The following is a 17,141-nucleotide window of genomic DNA, read 5'->3' on the forward strand; positions in this document are numbered from 1 at the left end:
TTTTTTTTTTTAAATAAGAGATATAAAAACATGGGACTACTGTACAAATCTGCTGACGAATCAGACCACACTTCCTGAATGGTAAAGGCAGGCATCTGGGGGTTCTAGCTGATGCCAAGTTGAACATGAGCCAACAGTGTGCCCTGTCAGCCAAGAGGGCCACCCGTGTCCTGAGTGCATCAAGCACAGCATTGCCAGCCGGGCGAGAGAGGTGATTGTCCCACTCTGCTCTTCACTGGTGCGGCCTCACCTGGAGCACTGTGTGCAGTTCTGGGCACCACAGGATAAAAAGGATATAAAGCTACTGGAGAGAGTCCAGAAAAGGGATACAAAGTTGGCTGAAGGGTTTAGAAGGGAAGCTGTATGAGAAGCAGATGAAGTCACTTGGTTTGTTCAGCCTAGAGGAGACTGAGGGGAGACGTAATCATGGTCTACAGCCTCCTCACAAGCGGAGGAGGAGGGGCAGGCACTGACCTCTTCTCCCTGGCAACCAATGACAGAACCAGACAGAATGGCAGGAAGATGTGCCAGGGGAGATTTAGGTTGGACATTAGGAAAAGGTTCTTCACCCAGAGGGTGGTGGAGCACTGGAACAGGCTCCCCAGGGAGGTGTCATGGCCTCAAGCCTGACAGTATTCAAGAGGAGACCAGACAACACCTTCAGACACACGGTGTGAATTTTGGGGTTGTCCTATGCAGGAACAGGAGTTGGACTTGATGATACTTGTGGGTCCCTTCCACCTTGAGACATTCTATGATTCTATGATTACAGGACAGTGAGGGAAACACAAGTTGCCATACCCCTGTAATTTACACAATAGCATGAAGAGCATCAGGTTTGTAGCTTATGGAAGCTGATTGAGAAATATGACTTAAAATATTTAACTACTTGTGTGGGAGAATGTAAGCATGGCTACCTGAAACCTTATGGAATTTGGGAATGTTTGGGATCATCTCAAAACGATGGCTGCTGGCAGGAAGCAGACTGCAAATACAAAGAGACATGATTTTTTGAAGGAGTGTCCTGACTAGCAGTATTCTTTCTGAGACAAAGCGTTTTGAGCTTTTGGGGATCTGCTGTCACAGGCCATACAGCCTTATGCAGGAGATACGCCTTACCAGTTAGTGATCTGCCAGTGCAAACAGAGAGGTCAGCCTTACACCTAAACATGCAGCTAATGTTCTGTGCACATTATAACAATTACCAATATTTATGTCTCCGCCATGCAGGGGCACACTGAAAAGGCAACACCACTGCGTTCTTCTGTGCATTCAGGTGCAGGCAGTGGAGATGGAGACAGGGCATTGGAGGGAAAAGAGGAGGAGGAAGATCCCGATGAAATAAATAACTTACGCTTTTTCTATAGATAAGCAACGTTTAATCCAATTCCTTAATTGTATTCTTTAAACATGTGTTCATTAGAGCATAAGCAAAACAGCGCTGGGTGCGTGGGGGATTCACTCCGCCCAACACGCACACTTTTAACAATAAGAAGTGTGCTTAAATACAGTAAGATATTACATATTCATAATGACCCCAGGAATGTCTATACATATTCATGAAGTGAGTCTCAGATAACCATTTCCATAGCCCCTCCTTGATCCTCCCCTGTTGCGCCTGCGCAGTGTCACTTGGTGAATTTGAGGAAGGGTCTTTAGGGGTCTTTGGATGAAGGCTGCTTCAGCTTCGTCACAGTGGACTTTTTACCTTTGGCTCATTATGAGGAACTGGTTGGAACCCAAGCTACCAAACCGACTGAAACCGGACTGGCGCCCCCTTTTTGCTGTAAAACTTGGCTATCTTGTCTCCTCAAGGCTGCAGCTGGTGCTGTAAAACTTTTTATCTCGGCATTTAATGAAGTCTTGCTTTTTTTAGTACAATTGGTTACATACGGCTCTAAACTAGATATTAATTATGCGGTTTAAAATGTTAGCTTGTTAGTAGGCCCTTATTATATAGTTGCTTAACCCTTAAAACACTAGTTCCCTCTATCAATATAACTTCCTAAACAAGTTTCATAATTTTTTACATAGAACTTAACCACCTTTTTCGCTTTTCCAAATTCAGAGTCCGTGCCTCATTTGGTTATATCTGTAAACATTAAACATCTTGGCACGAATCACAACTGCATTTTTCACACCGAGGACAAATGAACAGTGAAAGGATTACAGCAATACTCTGTGGGAGAAATGGTCGCAACACCGGAGTGTCATCTGCCCAGGACTGAGTTATTGACTCGCTGAACCTGCTGGTTACCGCCAAGTTACTAAGTAATCGCAGTGGGGAGAAAAAACCCTGCTGCGTAGCGAATAGTGTCCCTTCTTCCTGCCCGGCTCTCACCCCCAAGCACGGCCCAGCAGCCCGGCTCGCTCCCTCGTGGCGCCCCTCCTTCTCCGCTGTGCCTCCCGGCGCCTCCCAGTCTTCCCCGGGCCTTCGGCTCCAGCAACTCCGCATCGCGGCGGTGACACGTGGAGCGCTCGGGCCCCACCGCCTGCTCTCACCTCGCCACCCCAGCGAAACGCCGCCTGCCAAGCGAGAAGGTGAGCTCCGCCCCTCCGCCAGGCTGCCAGGGGCGGGACTTCCTTCCCGGCGGGGCGTGGCAGTCCGTCAGGCGCCCCGGCTGTCTGCGACGGCGGGCGGAGGGGTGGGCTGGGAGGAGGTGGCACCGTGAGGTCATAAATGACGCAGCACTCCCGGAAGCAGGCCGGAGCGAAAGATGGCTGAATAGGCGTCCGGTTGTCGCTGTGGTCGGTAGCTTGGAGGAGCCACCCCGCCCCTCCCGCCGTGCTCCGTTCCCTGGTTTCCCCGCCGCCGTGGCCACCGCTCCCTCTCCCCCGCCGGACAGTGCCTGCTGGAGATATGTCGCTCTTCCAGTCTGCCCTGGATTTCCTGGCGGGCCCCGGCTCCCTGGGGGCCACCAGCCGCGACCAGAACGATTTCGTGGGGCAGACGGTGGAGATGGGCGATATGAAGCTGCGCATCAAGCGAGTCATCGCGGAGGGTAAGAACGAGCAGCGGTGACAGACAGGCCGCGCCCGGGTTGGGCCGTGCGGGGAGGGGCGGACTCCGCCACTGCGGGGCTGAGCTTGTCGTGCTCCGGCCCCTCTGTCCCGTCTGCTCTTTCCTGGCCGGTAGGGCTTCCTGCTCGGCAGGCCTGCGGCGGCGACAGTCGGACCGGGGCCGGGCCGGTGTTTACTTGCTACGTGGGCAGCCGACCTCCCCGAAAGGCTTGTTGCATGAATTAGGGGACATGGATGCACTGAGTTGATGTAAGTGCCACGGAAGGTGTTTTGCGAGGACCAGGTATGGGAGCAATACATGCTGCCTTTAGCCCACTGTAACGATATCCATTTTGAGGCAGTATGTTGCGTGGCAACTCCTTCACTTGCTTCATGATTTAAAATACTTGCACCATGTAACGGAACTCTCAAAGGAGATTATAATCTATGTAGGACCTCAGGGAAATGTTGGATTGCATATATATGTATATAGGTTTTTTTTTAAATGTCAATCTATAATATCGTGTCCAAGGTACAAGTTTGTTTGTGCTACTTTGGGTTGTTTGGAAGACTGTGAAATGCAGGAAAGAGATATTAATCTTCAAACACAAAAGTCGGGTGGCTGATCTCATTCTGCGTATGTGCTTTGCTGAAATACAGGAATTAGATGGGCAGTTTTCAGTTTCAGTGAATTTTTGAGTAGGCATATTGGCACACTACTTGATAGTCTGTTTTGAAATAGATGCAGTGTCTGGCATGTGCAAGCTACTTAGAAGTTAGCAGCAACTTGGATCTTGTGTTCAGAGGAATTACTTTATTTTTTCAAGTACAAGAGACATTGGAAGCATGTCTCAAAACATTAAAATGTGAATTTGTCCATAGTAATGCAGCTAAATAATTCATTAACTTTGTACAGGTCCTTGATGTTATTTAGGTTAAACATCCCAAGGCTCTATTCAGAGCTCCTTTCCATTATGGAAGTTATTTTCTGTAGTTGATTCTTGTAATTATTTTGTATTTAAGTGGCTTTATAAATAGATTTATTAATTTATTTTTTCCTGAGTAGTTTTTTTTTTTGTTGAAACCTTAGTGACCATCATGGAAGGAGAAGTTTGATTCCTCAAGATCAGCTACTTTAGTTAAACTTACAAAATTCGCTTGTGTAAAATGACAGGACATTGGTCTTCATCACTGTCTTCTTAAGGGGGAATAAGTTGTAACTATAATGCTTAAGCATTCTTGGCATGTGATCTCAGACAAAACCTGGCAGTTTTTTAGGTATTAAATTGCATTTAAAACAGTGCTAAATATTGAGTCCTATTTTACCTTCAGCCTTTACTTACAACTTCCTTAGATGCAGTCGGAGTTGTGAGTGAAATGTAAGCACTCAGTGTGATGTGACTGTGAGGTGAACGCTAAATGGACTGACTGATGCTGCTGATAGGAGTGACCACAGCAGTGCCCAGACAACACCAAGGGAAAGGAAGGGCAGGAAGCTGCATTTGAGATGTGTCTGCTGTTTCGTTCTTGGTTCAGAAGCAAGCGTTTCATACTTTGGCTGAAGTCTACTGTTTCCCATGATCTGACACAGGGTTTTTAAAATGTCAGGGGGAAGATGCTGTGTTAGATGTTTTAAAGCAAATGGATGCTTTAAGTCTAGTGTTCTTGAGAATTTATCAGTAACTGCTGCTTTTGTGTTGCACATTTGCCTCAGTGTTACAGTTTTATTTCTTGTTTTTTCTTCTATATTTCACTGACTGAAATTGGGCCTAACTGCTCGCTTTTGCTAGAAAGTAAGACTTTCTAGCTAATGTAGCTGAGCTAAAACAACCCTTAGAGTATATTTAGTATAAATATAGTTTATATATATGTTGCTTTATCCATGCGAGCCACGGAACCTGACACACCAATATGATGTTCACAGAGTTTGCTTTATTGTCAGACCGGGCTGGCTTTATAGCAAAGCTGCCCTGTCCACGCGCCTTACAACAATGTGATTGGTTGTAACTCGTGTCATACAATAACATGATAGGCTGCATGTACTGTCCACGCGCTCTGCACGCATGTGTCCGGCGATTGCTCACTCATTATTACCTTCTAATGGTGCTCCTTTAGTTTCTTTTGTCTCTGGCTTCACCTCTCAGCCAGGCTGGGGACAACCCCATCCCCCTGGGGCGGGGGAGGGCTCTGCCACTACATCTCCCCCTCTTTTATTTAATATTAACAATACGCCGTATCATGCTTTAAATACAGTGTGAAATACAGGGTAAGAACATGAAGGCTAATACAATTACAATTAACAAGAACAAACCTGTTTTCAATATTCCTTTTAACCAAACAAGGCATTCACCCCAAAAAACCCAATATCTTCTGTTATTTTCTTGTTCTGCAAATCTTCCATCTTTTTAACTTTTAAGTTCAAACAACACATACAATCAAACTCTTCATAACTGTGAACATGTCCAATAACCAAAAATTAATTGCTGCTCTGTTTTACAAAGTGGTATTCTCAACATTGGCTACATTTGTTGCTTAAAGCGATAACATGTCTGAGGTTAAGGGTTGTCATCACTGCAATCGGTTTCTTCTCTGTTAGCTAGCCAAGGTCTCACCCACTTTGCTGGGATCCATGAATTTTTGTGGTTACCTGTAGAAACACAAGCATATCCCCTTCCCCAGATTATTAGTGACGTAGGACCTTCCCATTGTTGTGTTGTCGGATTAAACACACTAACCTTAGGCACATTTTTGGAAAAATCTTTGACATTTTTGATATGGTGCATAACAACTGGTTCCATTTCAGTTTCACTTTTAGGATTAAGCCAGTTCAGCACATACAATGCCTTCATCAATACCTCTTCTGGGCTCACACCAATTCCCCCTTGTTTTTTCAAAACAGACAAAAGATTTTTTAATGTACGGTGTGCACGCTCAATAATTGCTTGGCCAGTAGAATTATAAGGGATTCCAAACAGGTGTTGTACCTTCCACTGGGTGAGGAAGGCTGCAAGTCTGTCAGAGTGGTATGCAGGACCATTATCTGTTTTGATTTGTGTAGGGACACCCATGACAGCAAAAGCTTGTAGTAAATGACGTTTGCATTTGCTGAGGTCAAGGCTGTAGCCCACAGCAGTCCTGAACAGGTATCTATGGAGACATGAATGTACTTTTGTCTGCCAAATGGTGCAAATTCAGTAATATCAGTTTGCCATAACTGACCTGGCTGCAAGCCCCGAGGATTTACTCCGTTTTATTGGAGAGGTGCTATGCGGGCACAATCAGGACAAGCTGCAATAATGGCTCGAGCTTGTTCCTTTGTAATTGTAAACTGCTTTCGGAGTGCTGCTGAGGATTGATGAAAGAATTCGTGAGCTTGTCTGGCTTGTTCAAAAGGGGATATATCTGCTACTGCCACAAGTTTGTCTATAATGCTGTTTCCCTCTACTAGACCACCTGTTATGTTAGTATGGCTTTTTATATGCATGGTAAATACTGGTGCTGTCCTATAATCTAATACGTTCCACAAATCTAACAATGCTTCAAACAACAAGGAATTGGAAACTCGCTGCAAAAGTGCTCTATGTATTCTTTGTACAATTCCCACAACATAAAGAGAATCTGTTACCAGATTAACTGGAGAGTTATGCCATTTTTGCAATGCTGCTAAGCATATTGAGGGCAGTTTCTTTTAATATGTCCTGTCTGTCCGCAAGTAAAATATGCTAGGCCACAAGAAGAAGGGCTTCGGCCTTTCATTGCAGGCTTAAGTGCTGCAGCCAAGGCTGCAGCGTGGACTTGAGCATGTAGTTTTGCTTTTTCTACCTCCTGTTGCATAATCGGTACCTGTGTCCAAGCTTCCACCATCTCTGCTAAAGAAGCAGTTTTTCCCAAACCGGCTAATATCTGTTGGCATTGGGTGTTTGCATTCATCATAGCCAAATCTTTCCCCACAGCAGCTTTTGCCTCTGGAGTCACGTTAGGAGAGGCATCTATCACTTCTTTTTAAACAATCCACAAATGTCAGATATGGTTCCCCAGGATCCCACTCTATTGTAGAATAGGGTGGCACAGGGTTACCTCTATTTGGCAATTCTTTCACTGCCGCCGAGGCAAGCCCTTGCGTTTGCTGCAAAATCCTTGAATGAAGTGCTGCCTGAGTAGCACCATCCGCATATTGCCCACGACCCAGTAACTGGTCCATGCTAGCTAACCGCAACGGATCATCAGCTGGTAAACGAACATTTTCTAATACTGCCAATTCCACTTTCCCCTGCCACTTGTCCAAGAACAGCAAATACCCCGTTGGAGGAAGCAATAACTCCATCAATGCCCTAATATCTGTTTGAGTTAGTACTTGCCCCTTGAAAAATGAATTGATTAGCTGCATCACATACTTATTATCCATACCATATTGCATAACTGCACTTTGCAATTGCTTAACCGTTTTCCAATCAAAAGGCGACCGCTGCCTTTGTCCTCTATTATCTATGTGCACTGGCGTTGCTGTAATACTACCAGGTAACATGATCCCTTCAATAGTTGCATCTCTGATTACTCCTTGCCAACGTTGCCCTGCATTATAAGAATGATCTTGAGGAATATCTCTACCCTGACGCACAGGGGCAGCACCCAAATTATCATTATTATCACTGCTATACAATTCCCTTGTGTTTCCCTGTGGATCAGTAAGTCGACGCATATTTGCAAACCGATCTGCTAACCCAGTCTCCAGCCCTTTTCCATATCGCCTTTTCCATATCGCGCTCTCAAATATTCATCTGCTTCTCTTACAGACCACATCCCATCTTCAACACATTGTCTAGCCCCTTTTTGTATTCACTCCCTTTTAATACGGAGCTCCTCGGGAGTGAGGTCTAATTCCGCCCCCTCCCTTTCCTGTTTTCCCCGTTTTTCACATTCCCTGCCAATTGCCTCCAGCCCGTCCTTAATTGTATCTGACACCTTTTTATATGCTATTGTATGGGGATATAGTGGAAGATTTGGCGAGGAGGTTAGTTAAATGTAAATACGCTCAAGTGACTTGCACCTGTCTGTAGAAAAAGCACACACATCACACTAATTGTCTTACTGACCTTGTGTGCTTGATGAGTAGAAGCTCTGTGTTAGATAACACAGGCCTGGGAGAAACTCTGGGCACCTTATCACTGTGTCTGAGATTCCTGCTTTGTTGTGAGAAAGAGCGGGAGGCTGCGCCTGCCTGAAGCCTTGAAATACAGGCGAGTTCAGCAGGCCCAGCGATCTTCCAGCAGGGCTGAACTGACCAGCGCCTGTGTCCCCGTTTGTGTCACCTCTGCCTGGGAGCTTAGGTGTGGCTTCGGAGATCCCCCAGTAGAGAGGTAAATAAAATAAAACTTGCTCTTTGCAAATGCATCCGTGGCCTCTGGCTCTTCTTGCGATGTGCCTGCGTATGTGCACACAGCTATTAACCGCGAAGTTTTACTGTTACCGCCATCTAGTCGTTTCATAGCTTCTAGAACTCCTTGCATCTGGCTCTCCTGCCGTCTCAGTAAGTCCTTCAGGCTCTGCACGTGGCTCTCCTCCTGGAAGTCAGGGCGATTCTGTGGTGCTCCGTCCTGGTGTTCCATCGGGTCCTCCGGCAAAGGCACGTTGGCTGGATTAACTTGTCCTGGCTTGTTGAAACTTGCCGGTTGCTGCCATTCGTCGTTGGAGCCAGGCAATGGCTCAACGGGTGCAGAGGGTATAATTTGCTCTCCGCCCCAGAACTCCAGATCTGATACGGGACATACCAGCGGTGTTGATTCTTCGGAGTCCTCGGAGGGTGGGCAGCTCTCGGCGGGCGGCTCCGAGGGGACGGCACACAGCTCTGGCTCCTCTGAGACTTCCTGCATCAGCTGCCTGATCTCCCGCCAGGGTCCGTCGAGATCGCAAGCCTCGCGGTTTCCCCGTGTAACCGCTTCCCATAGCTTGGTCCCTATGTCTTCCCATGTACCGGGAGAAAAAAATTCGTCCGTCGAGCGGACACACCCCTTACGCAGGGCTAATCGGAGCAGACGCTTTAACGCGTCTTTTTCAAAATGCCTTCCTGTTCGTGCAGCCAGCTGCAGAATACTTTTCACTATTATTTTTTCTTCCACGGATGCCGTGTTTCCCATGCCACCTGCTTCCTCGTAGGCCTACTTTCCGCTATGATTGAGCGCTGGGCTGGTGTCGCCCCCAGGTGGCGTCCTCGCGTCTTCACTTCCTGCGATCTTGCTTCGATACGAAGTATCACGTCGGGGTCACCAAAGTGTTGCTTTATCCATGCAAGCCACGGAACCTGACACACCAATATGATGTTCACAGAGTTTGCTTTATTGTCGGACGGGGCTGGCTTTATAGCAAAGCTGCCCTGTCCACGCGCCTTACAACAATGTGATTGGTTGTAACTCGTGTCATACAATAACATGATAGGCTGCATGTACTGTCCACGCGCTCTGCACGCATGTGTCCGGCGATTGCTCACTCATTATTACCTTCTAATGGTGCTCCTTTAGTTTCTTTTGTCTCTGGCTTCACCTCTCAGCCAGGCTGGCGACAACCCCATCCCCCTGGGGCGGGGGGGCTCTGCCACTACATATATAAAATGTAGAAGTCCAAGTTTCTTCTGCCATCTTCAGTCTTGAATTTATCTGTAGCATATCATTTATTTTGTTGCCAAAATTGAGCTCTCAACCTGTATTTGACACTTTCTGACACATGCTTGCATACCTTTGACTTATAAGCATTCATTTCTGTGCTTACAGATACACAATCTCTCTCTCTTCTAAATAAGTCCTTTCATGCCAAATTCCCTACTAGAAAGTCAAGTGCTGCTTTCTGAGTTTAGATTTCAAATCCATGGTGAGTTTTGCTTGTTCCGACAATGCAGGGAGATAGCCTTTTCTGTAAGATCATACGGTCTGCTTTGGTTTTAGTTGGTGTGAAGAGAGTGTGGATTAACATTACACAGTATCATATGGCAGCGTAAGTTCAGTTGTTCTCTCGCCTTCCAACTCTTCAATTCTGTAGCATGCTGCCCATCTGTGTTGATGCAAATAAGCATTTGGCTATGCTCTATGCTGAGATACTAGCTGCATAGTTCACTTGGATGTGTTTCCCCATTCATTTTGCAGAGGTAACATGCCAGGGATAGTACAGGGCTGGCTGAAAATGTGATGCAGGAAGTAGAGAGCAACCCAGAGGGAGGTGGGCTGATGATGATCTCTATCACTGATATTACCTCCATATGCGTGAACAGGCCAAGTTTGTCACAGGATGGACTGAGTGCTCATAGAATATGGTCTCCTGTATTATCTACTTGGGCATTTCAGTAGCTCACTGCAGTTAAGAAATTTTAGAGGATGTGGGTTGGGGCCTTTACGTGTAGTCTCTACTTGGCCTTTGTAAGATGGTGGCTTCAGATGTCATGGTTCTTTTGAGTTCTCAACTTAAGTGCATAGACTGCCACACAATTTTAATTAAGGAAAATACTAATTAGGTATGCAATCAATTATTAAATATTAGGAAATGTAGTTATCTCGTAGTCTTTCATGACGGAGGGCACTCTCCTGTAAAGCCATAAGGCTTGCCAGTCCAAGTATTCTGTACTTGTGTGTATCACAGCATGGGTGTCTGCTCTCACAAGGGTGTCTATGTACATGTAGTCCAGCTACATGTGATGAGAGTTCTCCAAATACTTAATAACATGTTTGTTTTTTATAGGATTAGGTGAAGGTAGCTTCAACTGTAGACTCTCTCAGATTCCTTGCTGTTCATGTGAACAGTATGTGCATTTTTATGTTGACTTTTTTCTTCTTCAGTTGACATCCTCGAGTGTTCTTCCCCTTTGTTCAGGAATGTCAGGATTCCTGACCAGTCTGTACCAGGTACTTGAGAGACTGAGATAGTCCTTACTGATTCAATGATTGATGTAGCCTGCATGTTTGACCTTGAGGGACAGTGAGGAAAGCAAGTCACCACAACAGGCTTAACAGTAATCTTTAGAAATTTGTTTCCTCTCCTGAAAGGTGACATATTTGCACAGACAGACAATCTTGCAAATTTGTTTTTCAGATGCTTAGATGCTGCTAGCTTTCCTATTTGCCTGTGTTGGGTAAATAATCTCTTCTGATAGACCTTGTGCTTGTTTACCTGCTTAATGGTGGCACTTAAAAATTATGAACAAGTAAATATGGGAAATTTCTTGCTCTCTACCTATGCATTAGAAGGAATGAAGGAATAGGACCTGGTCACTGGGCTGTCAGTGTATTCATTGAGAGGCTGGTGATGCCAAAGATGGTCAGTGAATTACAGAAACTCATTCCTCAGTTCTGCCTAATAATGCTACTCCAATGAGAGGGTAAACTTGATAAGAGAATAGCATGTCTAGTGACATACATCGTCAGGTTCCAAAATTACAAAGAAAGTTGAATTTTTTGAGAATTGTAAATGTTACAGTTGTAACAGCTTTGGTAGCTAGCTGATTAAAGAGAGAAGCCTCTTTGCTTTGTGTTAAATGAATATTTAATAAAATATTTCTACCTATTATAGCACAAATGAAAGACAGGATGATGGCTGGATAGCTAAATGAAATTTATAAAACTGCTTATGTGCTTAAAAATTATGTAGTCTTTAAATAATATTCTTCCTTGAATGTTTTTATTGAGCCTTTTTTGTAAATGCAGATAACTGTTTCTTCTACTCCGTCAATGCAACAGCTATAGCAGTTCGTAAATTATTTCATCTGTTTGATAAAATAAAAATTGAGTATATAAAAATAGAGAACCTCTATTCTAGAGATTCTTCTCTGAAAATAGGCAGCTTATCCATTTTTATGGTCATCTGTGGAGCAAAACCTGATACTTTTCAATCTCTTACAAGGTTGAAAGGATAAAGGAAATCTTCTGCAAGTTTTATGTTATGTGTTTGGTTAGGTTAGGTAATGTTTTTTTAAGGGTTTTTGGAGGGTTAAAAATCAGTAGACAAATCCTAGGGGTTCCTGTTGCCACTCTGTGCATAATGTAATGTCCCTACAAATACTCCACTGCCAGTAAGTAAGATTTTATTTACTACTTGACTACTGTTGTTGCGTTTTATATGTTGAATAGTAGATATGAAGTGATCAATGTGTCCTGGTTTAGCTTTATTAAATTTTCTAGAACAGGGATCACAATGGCAGAAAAATAGTAATTAAAAATTTTTGAATAATTGTCTCCTGGTAATTTTTAAGTGAGCTAAACCAGTGAAAATATTGCTCTGTTAGTCCCTTCAAGTACTTTTTATGAAACACTTTGTATTTGAGTTACTCTGTTTCTTGATATCCATGCTGAAGATAATTGGATCAGGAAAATCACTTTGTCATACCTGCTGTTTAAATTTAGAGTTTTCATCTTTCTTAACAACTAATTCAACTGTAGACTGATTGCCTTTTGAATATGCTATGTTTTTTGCTTTAATTCTTGAATATATAGTTAACTGTTCTATGATGTACAGACTAAGGATTTGATTTTACATGAAATGGGGCAGTGGTATCCTGGTTCAACTTAGGGTATTTATATAAAACAACTTAGGGTTTTGTCAGTGGAAGGCAGTGATAGCATGAAATGAGCAACACTTGTCCTTCAGAGCTTATTGAGAAATGTGTTGACTGTTCATGTATGCTAATTGTAATGCGTTTGAAAGGTGTTACTGCTTGAGCCAGGTACTCTTTGGCCTGACAAATATGCAGCAAAAACTGAGAATAAATGTGATGTTCTCCTGCAGAAGAGTTGGAGAGTTGTTAGCATCAATTGAACAGTCAAACAAAGATGGAAATTTCACTATTTGTGTTTATACCCTAATGAGCAGATGATTGTGGGGCTGCTTGCTGGATCTTCAGATGCCAGTTGTATCTCATGAAACACATTGACTTCGTAGTGCTGATTTATCTATGGGATAGGTGAAAGAAGATCCAAAAAATGACTTTTCAGACAGTGCAGTGGTACTAGACAAAGCAGTGGAACTTCTGTGCCATTTCAGCATCACTTCCTTCGGACAAATTGCAAGTTTGTAATACACTCAGAGTTCACTTAGCCTTAGTTTTTCTTCTAGGTAAGGGGTTTTCCTTCTTACTACATTGTTTTACTTGTCCTGCAATTTAGAAAGAACCACTTTGAGAGTAGACATGGATTTTTCCTCCTCCTGTGGAGGTTGGGACTCTGGCTTTCAATTTCTGCACCATCAAGTCTTTAAGGCTTTTTGGCATAAGTTAATGTAAATACTAGTCCTTTATTTGTCCTTAATAGAGAGTTTTCCTCTCAATACAACAATGTTTTGCAAATAAGACAAAAATGGATCTTCCATGTGATGTGTCACTTTGTCCAGTTGTGGTGCAATTTGAAGGAAGCTCCATGTTGCTAGAGTCGATTTTCTGTATGCTGAAAAAAAGCCAGTGAAAATCAGGATTGAGATATATGGAAGGAAATGCCCTGAAATCTCAAAATATATGTATCTGGGTTACAAAAAGAAATATTACTTCTGGGTCCTCTTTGCTTAACTATCCATATACACTTCACAACTCTCCAATGCTTTTGTTCTTGTTTTGCATAGAAGATGAACAATTGAGAATAAACCAGGTGTATGGTTGTGTCAAAAGCAGGGAGCAAGTAAGTTCTGTAGCACACATTTAACAACCATTTCTCATGTGTATTCATTTCTTATGCTTCCTTTGAGCAACAAGCACGAGCAGAAGAAAAAGAGCACAGAAGAGGAGAAACATGATGACAAAAAATGTGTGTTATTCAAAATGCTGGATCTGAGTCTAAAGCTTTCACTATGAAAAAAGAATCATTCCTTAGTCAGAAAGGTAGCAATAGACCACAGACTTTTTTTTGTATTTTGAAAAGCTGTCAGGAATCAAATCTATGCAGATGACTTGTTATTAGTTGCATTCTGATGAAGTAAAACTTGTGTCTGTCATTAAAGTATCAAAATTGCTGCTTTAGCCTTCAAGGCTTCTTCAATATTTTGAGTGTAAACAGGCAGTATTACAGTTTACCAAGCTTATAGGTACAATTTTGTGGTCTCTGCAACTCCTGGATTCACAATATGGTGGTAAGGTAATTAAATGCTATTTTTGGATGGGTATAATTTATAAAACTCTTGGCAGCAGAGGTACAGTGAACACTTAATGGTTGAATTTATGCAAGCGTTGTTAGCTTGATTTGCTGACAGGTGTTTAGAGTTATTATGAAAGGAGGAGGGCTCACATCAAGTCAAAGAGAAGTTGCAACAGCCTGTGGTGTAAATTATGAACTGAAAGTTACTCTGCAAACCGTGTGTGCGGGAAACTTTTTGGAAGTGGAGAAAAAAATATTACAATATCCAAAGAAGAACCAAAGCACTCTGATGTGGAAGCTTTCCAGTTCACATTCCCTTTACTGTAGAAGTAGAGAAGTTTTCCAACATGAAGCAGAACAGTGCTGTTTTTTTTAAAGCTGGTATTTCTCAGGTGTAGCAGTTCTTGCTTGCAAGGGACTTCTGGAAGTTCGAAGATGTTCTGCCTCTCCATTTCTCAAGATTATGGGAAAAAGTCCAGATCTTTGAGTTAGAACCATACTTCATTTTTTAAGCACTTTTGTTTTGTTACTGGGACTTTGCAATTGACACCAACGCATGACTGAATTTCTTCAGAAGTATGCTTATCAATCAATGCTTGAAACAATGACAGAGCATCCTTTCTGTTTTGATTAAGGGTGTTGCTTGCACTGTGGACAAAAAGCATCCGTCTGCTTTCAGGTAAAATGTACTATAATTGTACTCCAGACTAGAATTATGGTGTTTCAATCAAGTTATAATTGAAACATAAGATACTCAAAATTGTTTTGTAAACAAATTTGGTCAGTATTTGGGAAGGAAGTGAACAAGTCATATAAAAAAGTTACAGGCAGGGAGTTAATTGCACCGCTCCTCTCTCATGATGAGTTAAATGTGTAATGAAACAATGCGTTACAGAAACAATCAGTTTTGTATTTTTGTTCATGTCCCTGTTCTGTTGCTTCACTAGCTGACAAGTAGGAATAATGTAGTTTCACTGAAATGGTTTGAAAAAAAAGAGTGAAGAAAGAGAAAGAGCTTGTTGGACTAGTTGAAATAGTTGGGAAAGTATTCAAAATAGTTATATTTTGGAATGCCTGTATGTAGGTCTGTGCACTTTTGTAGAGGTATTAGCAAGATGTGTGCTTGAAATGCAGAGTAGACTTGCCACATTCCAGCCCTGGTAGGACCCTTGACAGTGTACACAGCTGAGATGAGCTTGCAGAATAAGTATTCTGTAGTCTGGGATGCCTTAGTCACTGTTTTGCTCTTGACTAACTTCCAGAAAAATAACTGAAAAGCAATTTTGTGTACTAGGAATTTGTGCTGACCTGAAACCCCTCATTTTGTGAAGTGAAGCATATACCTTCAAGATGCAGCTTGCAGGACTATTAGAATAAAATCAAAGAAATATTTTATTAAGTTGAATATAAAGATTTTCTTTTGTAGGACCAACATGTGTCTGTCATCTTTTGTGTTCTCATTGATACTTTAGCTTTTCTGTGGTGCACACTGTCTTTTGTGTGTATTCCCTGCACCTGGGATTGTGGTTTTGCTGATTTTGTGTATAATTCACTTTTATGTACCAAAAGTAAAGACAATATCCATCAGCCTGTCACTTGTTTGTTTCATGTTGTGGATGCTACTGGAAAAGTAACAAGATGTGTGGGCAGTACCATTCAGGAGTCTTGATGGCAATGTGATGGTCAGTTGCTATGTACTCTTGAAAGTACTTATGGAAAAGACTCGTATTTGTTTGAATTACACAAAGAAAATACTGTGTTCACTTCAGCCTCGTGTTTATATTCCTCATCCACGGAGGAAGTATTGTGTACTGTGACTGTACTGATTTCGATCTGGCACCTTTTTAAGAAAGTGCCTTGTCAACTTGTTTCTTGTCTGTGATGGCTCATTCCTTAATTATCCTATTCTCTTAGCCATCTTGACCAGTAAAATTTTGTAGTTCACTGACATCTGTATTTATTCTCCAAATAATTGCTACGGAGAACATTGCTATGTAGCTCAATGAAAACAGAATTTATATTAAAGGAGTAGAAAGATAAGTTGTTGAAGTTTGTTACTTTGACTGTTACTCTACTAGACATACTCTGCAATAGATGGAGAGCATATATGCAACCACACTGTTGGTGTAACCACAAGAGTAATGTTCCCAGAAGAAGCTGAAGTAATACTAGGATTTTTTTAATTGAGTAGAACTGCACAAATATGTTCTTTTAATACAGTTAGATTAACATAATTAACAACTGAGGAAACTTAGCTGACCTGTGACTTAGTTTTAGAGTGGTTTTGTATTGTAGAAATTTGCACAGTGTTCTTGAGCAAATTGGTAGTGTTTGGTGAAACAGTTATTCTGACAAAGGAGTTTGAAGGAGAATGTCATGTGGAATGACAAATTGAGATTTAGTAACAGAATCACCCTTATTGGGAGTGTGCTTTGATGCTCAAAAATGCTTTCTGCTTATAGTATGAAGCCTGAAGCATGGCAGTTATCCTGAAAGTATGAAGAGGTGTATACTTAACATTTTACCCCCTTGGTTGTTGCTATTTTCATAGGAAACCTAACAGAAATAGTTTAATTTTTAAAATTAGGTAATATTTGCTGTATTGAATCTTAGTTTTGTAAGGACCTGCATTAAAAAAAAATTAAAAAATTGTTTCATATGAAACCTGCATATGCAGACTAACAAAATGCAGTAGCAAAGTAGCAGAGTCAGTGTGCTTCTGGCTTGTGTAAAAGGAAGAGAATGTTTCAGCTCTTGTATGTAGGCTATCCATACTCTTGGTAGGCCACTGAAAAAATATATTCTTCTTGAATGTCATCTTACATTCAGAAAACATCTAAATTCATGTATTAATAATAGCTCTGTTAGACAACAAGGAATGGTTTACCTGAATGTTGAAATAAAAACTGACTTAATGTGCTTTCTTGTAGGTGGTTTTGCTTTTGTCTATGAAGCTCAAGATCTTGGAAGTGGCAAAGATTATGCTTTAAAGGTAAAATGAATTTACTTCTCTACAGGTTTACAAAGTCTGTCTTTTTACTTTAG

The 17,141-nt window shown here is 42.3% G+C and overlaps 1 protein-coding gene across 2 annotated transcripts in view; it reads left to right on the forward strand.

The window, feature by feature from the left end:
* The first annotated feature begins 2,674 nt into the window (after window positions 1-2,674).
* The window catches only part of GAK (cyclin G associated kinase), an 82,255-nt gene continuing 67,788 nt past the window's right edge, over window positions 2,675-17,141 (forward strand). Inside the window, exons 1-2 of one of the 2 annotated variants that reach the window (XR_011736697.1) lie at window positions 2,675-3,002; window positions 17,027-17,088. Coding sequence is in view for 1 of the 2 variants with exons in the window: in XM_065860549.2 (XP_065716621.1) it covers window positions 2,861-3,002; window positions 17,027-17,088 (204 nt within the window). In the remaining variant the exon portion in view is untranslated. The remainder of the gene's footprint in view (window positions 3,003-17,026; window positions 17,089-17,141) is intronic. The other variant, XM_065860549.2, reaches the window with a different exon arrangement.

The sequence above is a fragment of the Patagioenas fasciata genome, chromosome Z, assembly GCF_037038585.1.
Source record: "Patagioenas fasciata isolate bPatFas1 chromosome Z, bPatFas1.hap1, whole genome shotgun sequence".
Lineage (NCBI taxonomy): Eukaryota > Metazoa > Chordata > Aves > Columbiformes > Columbidae > Patagioenas > Patagioenas fasciata.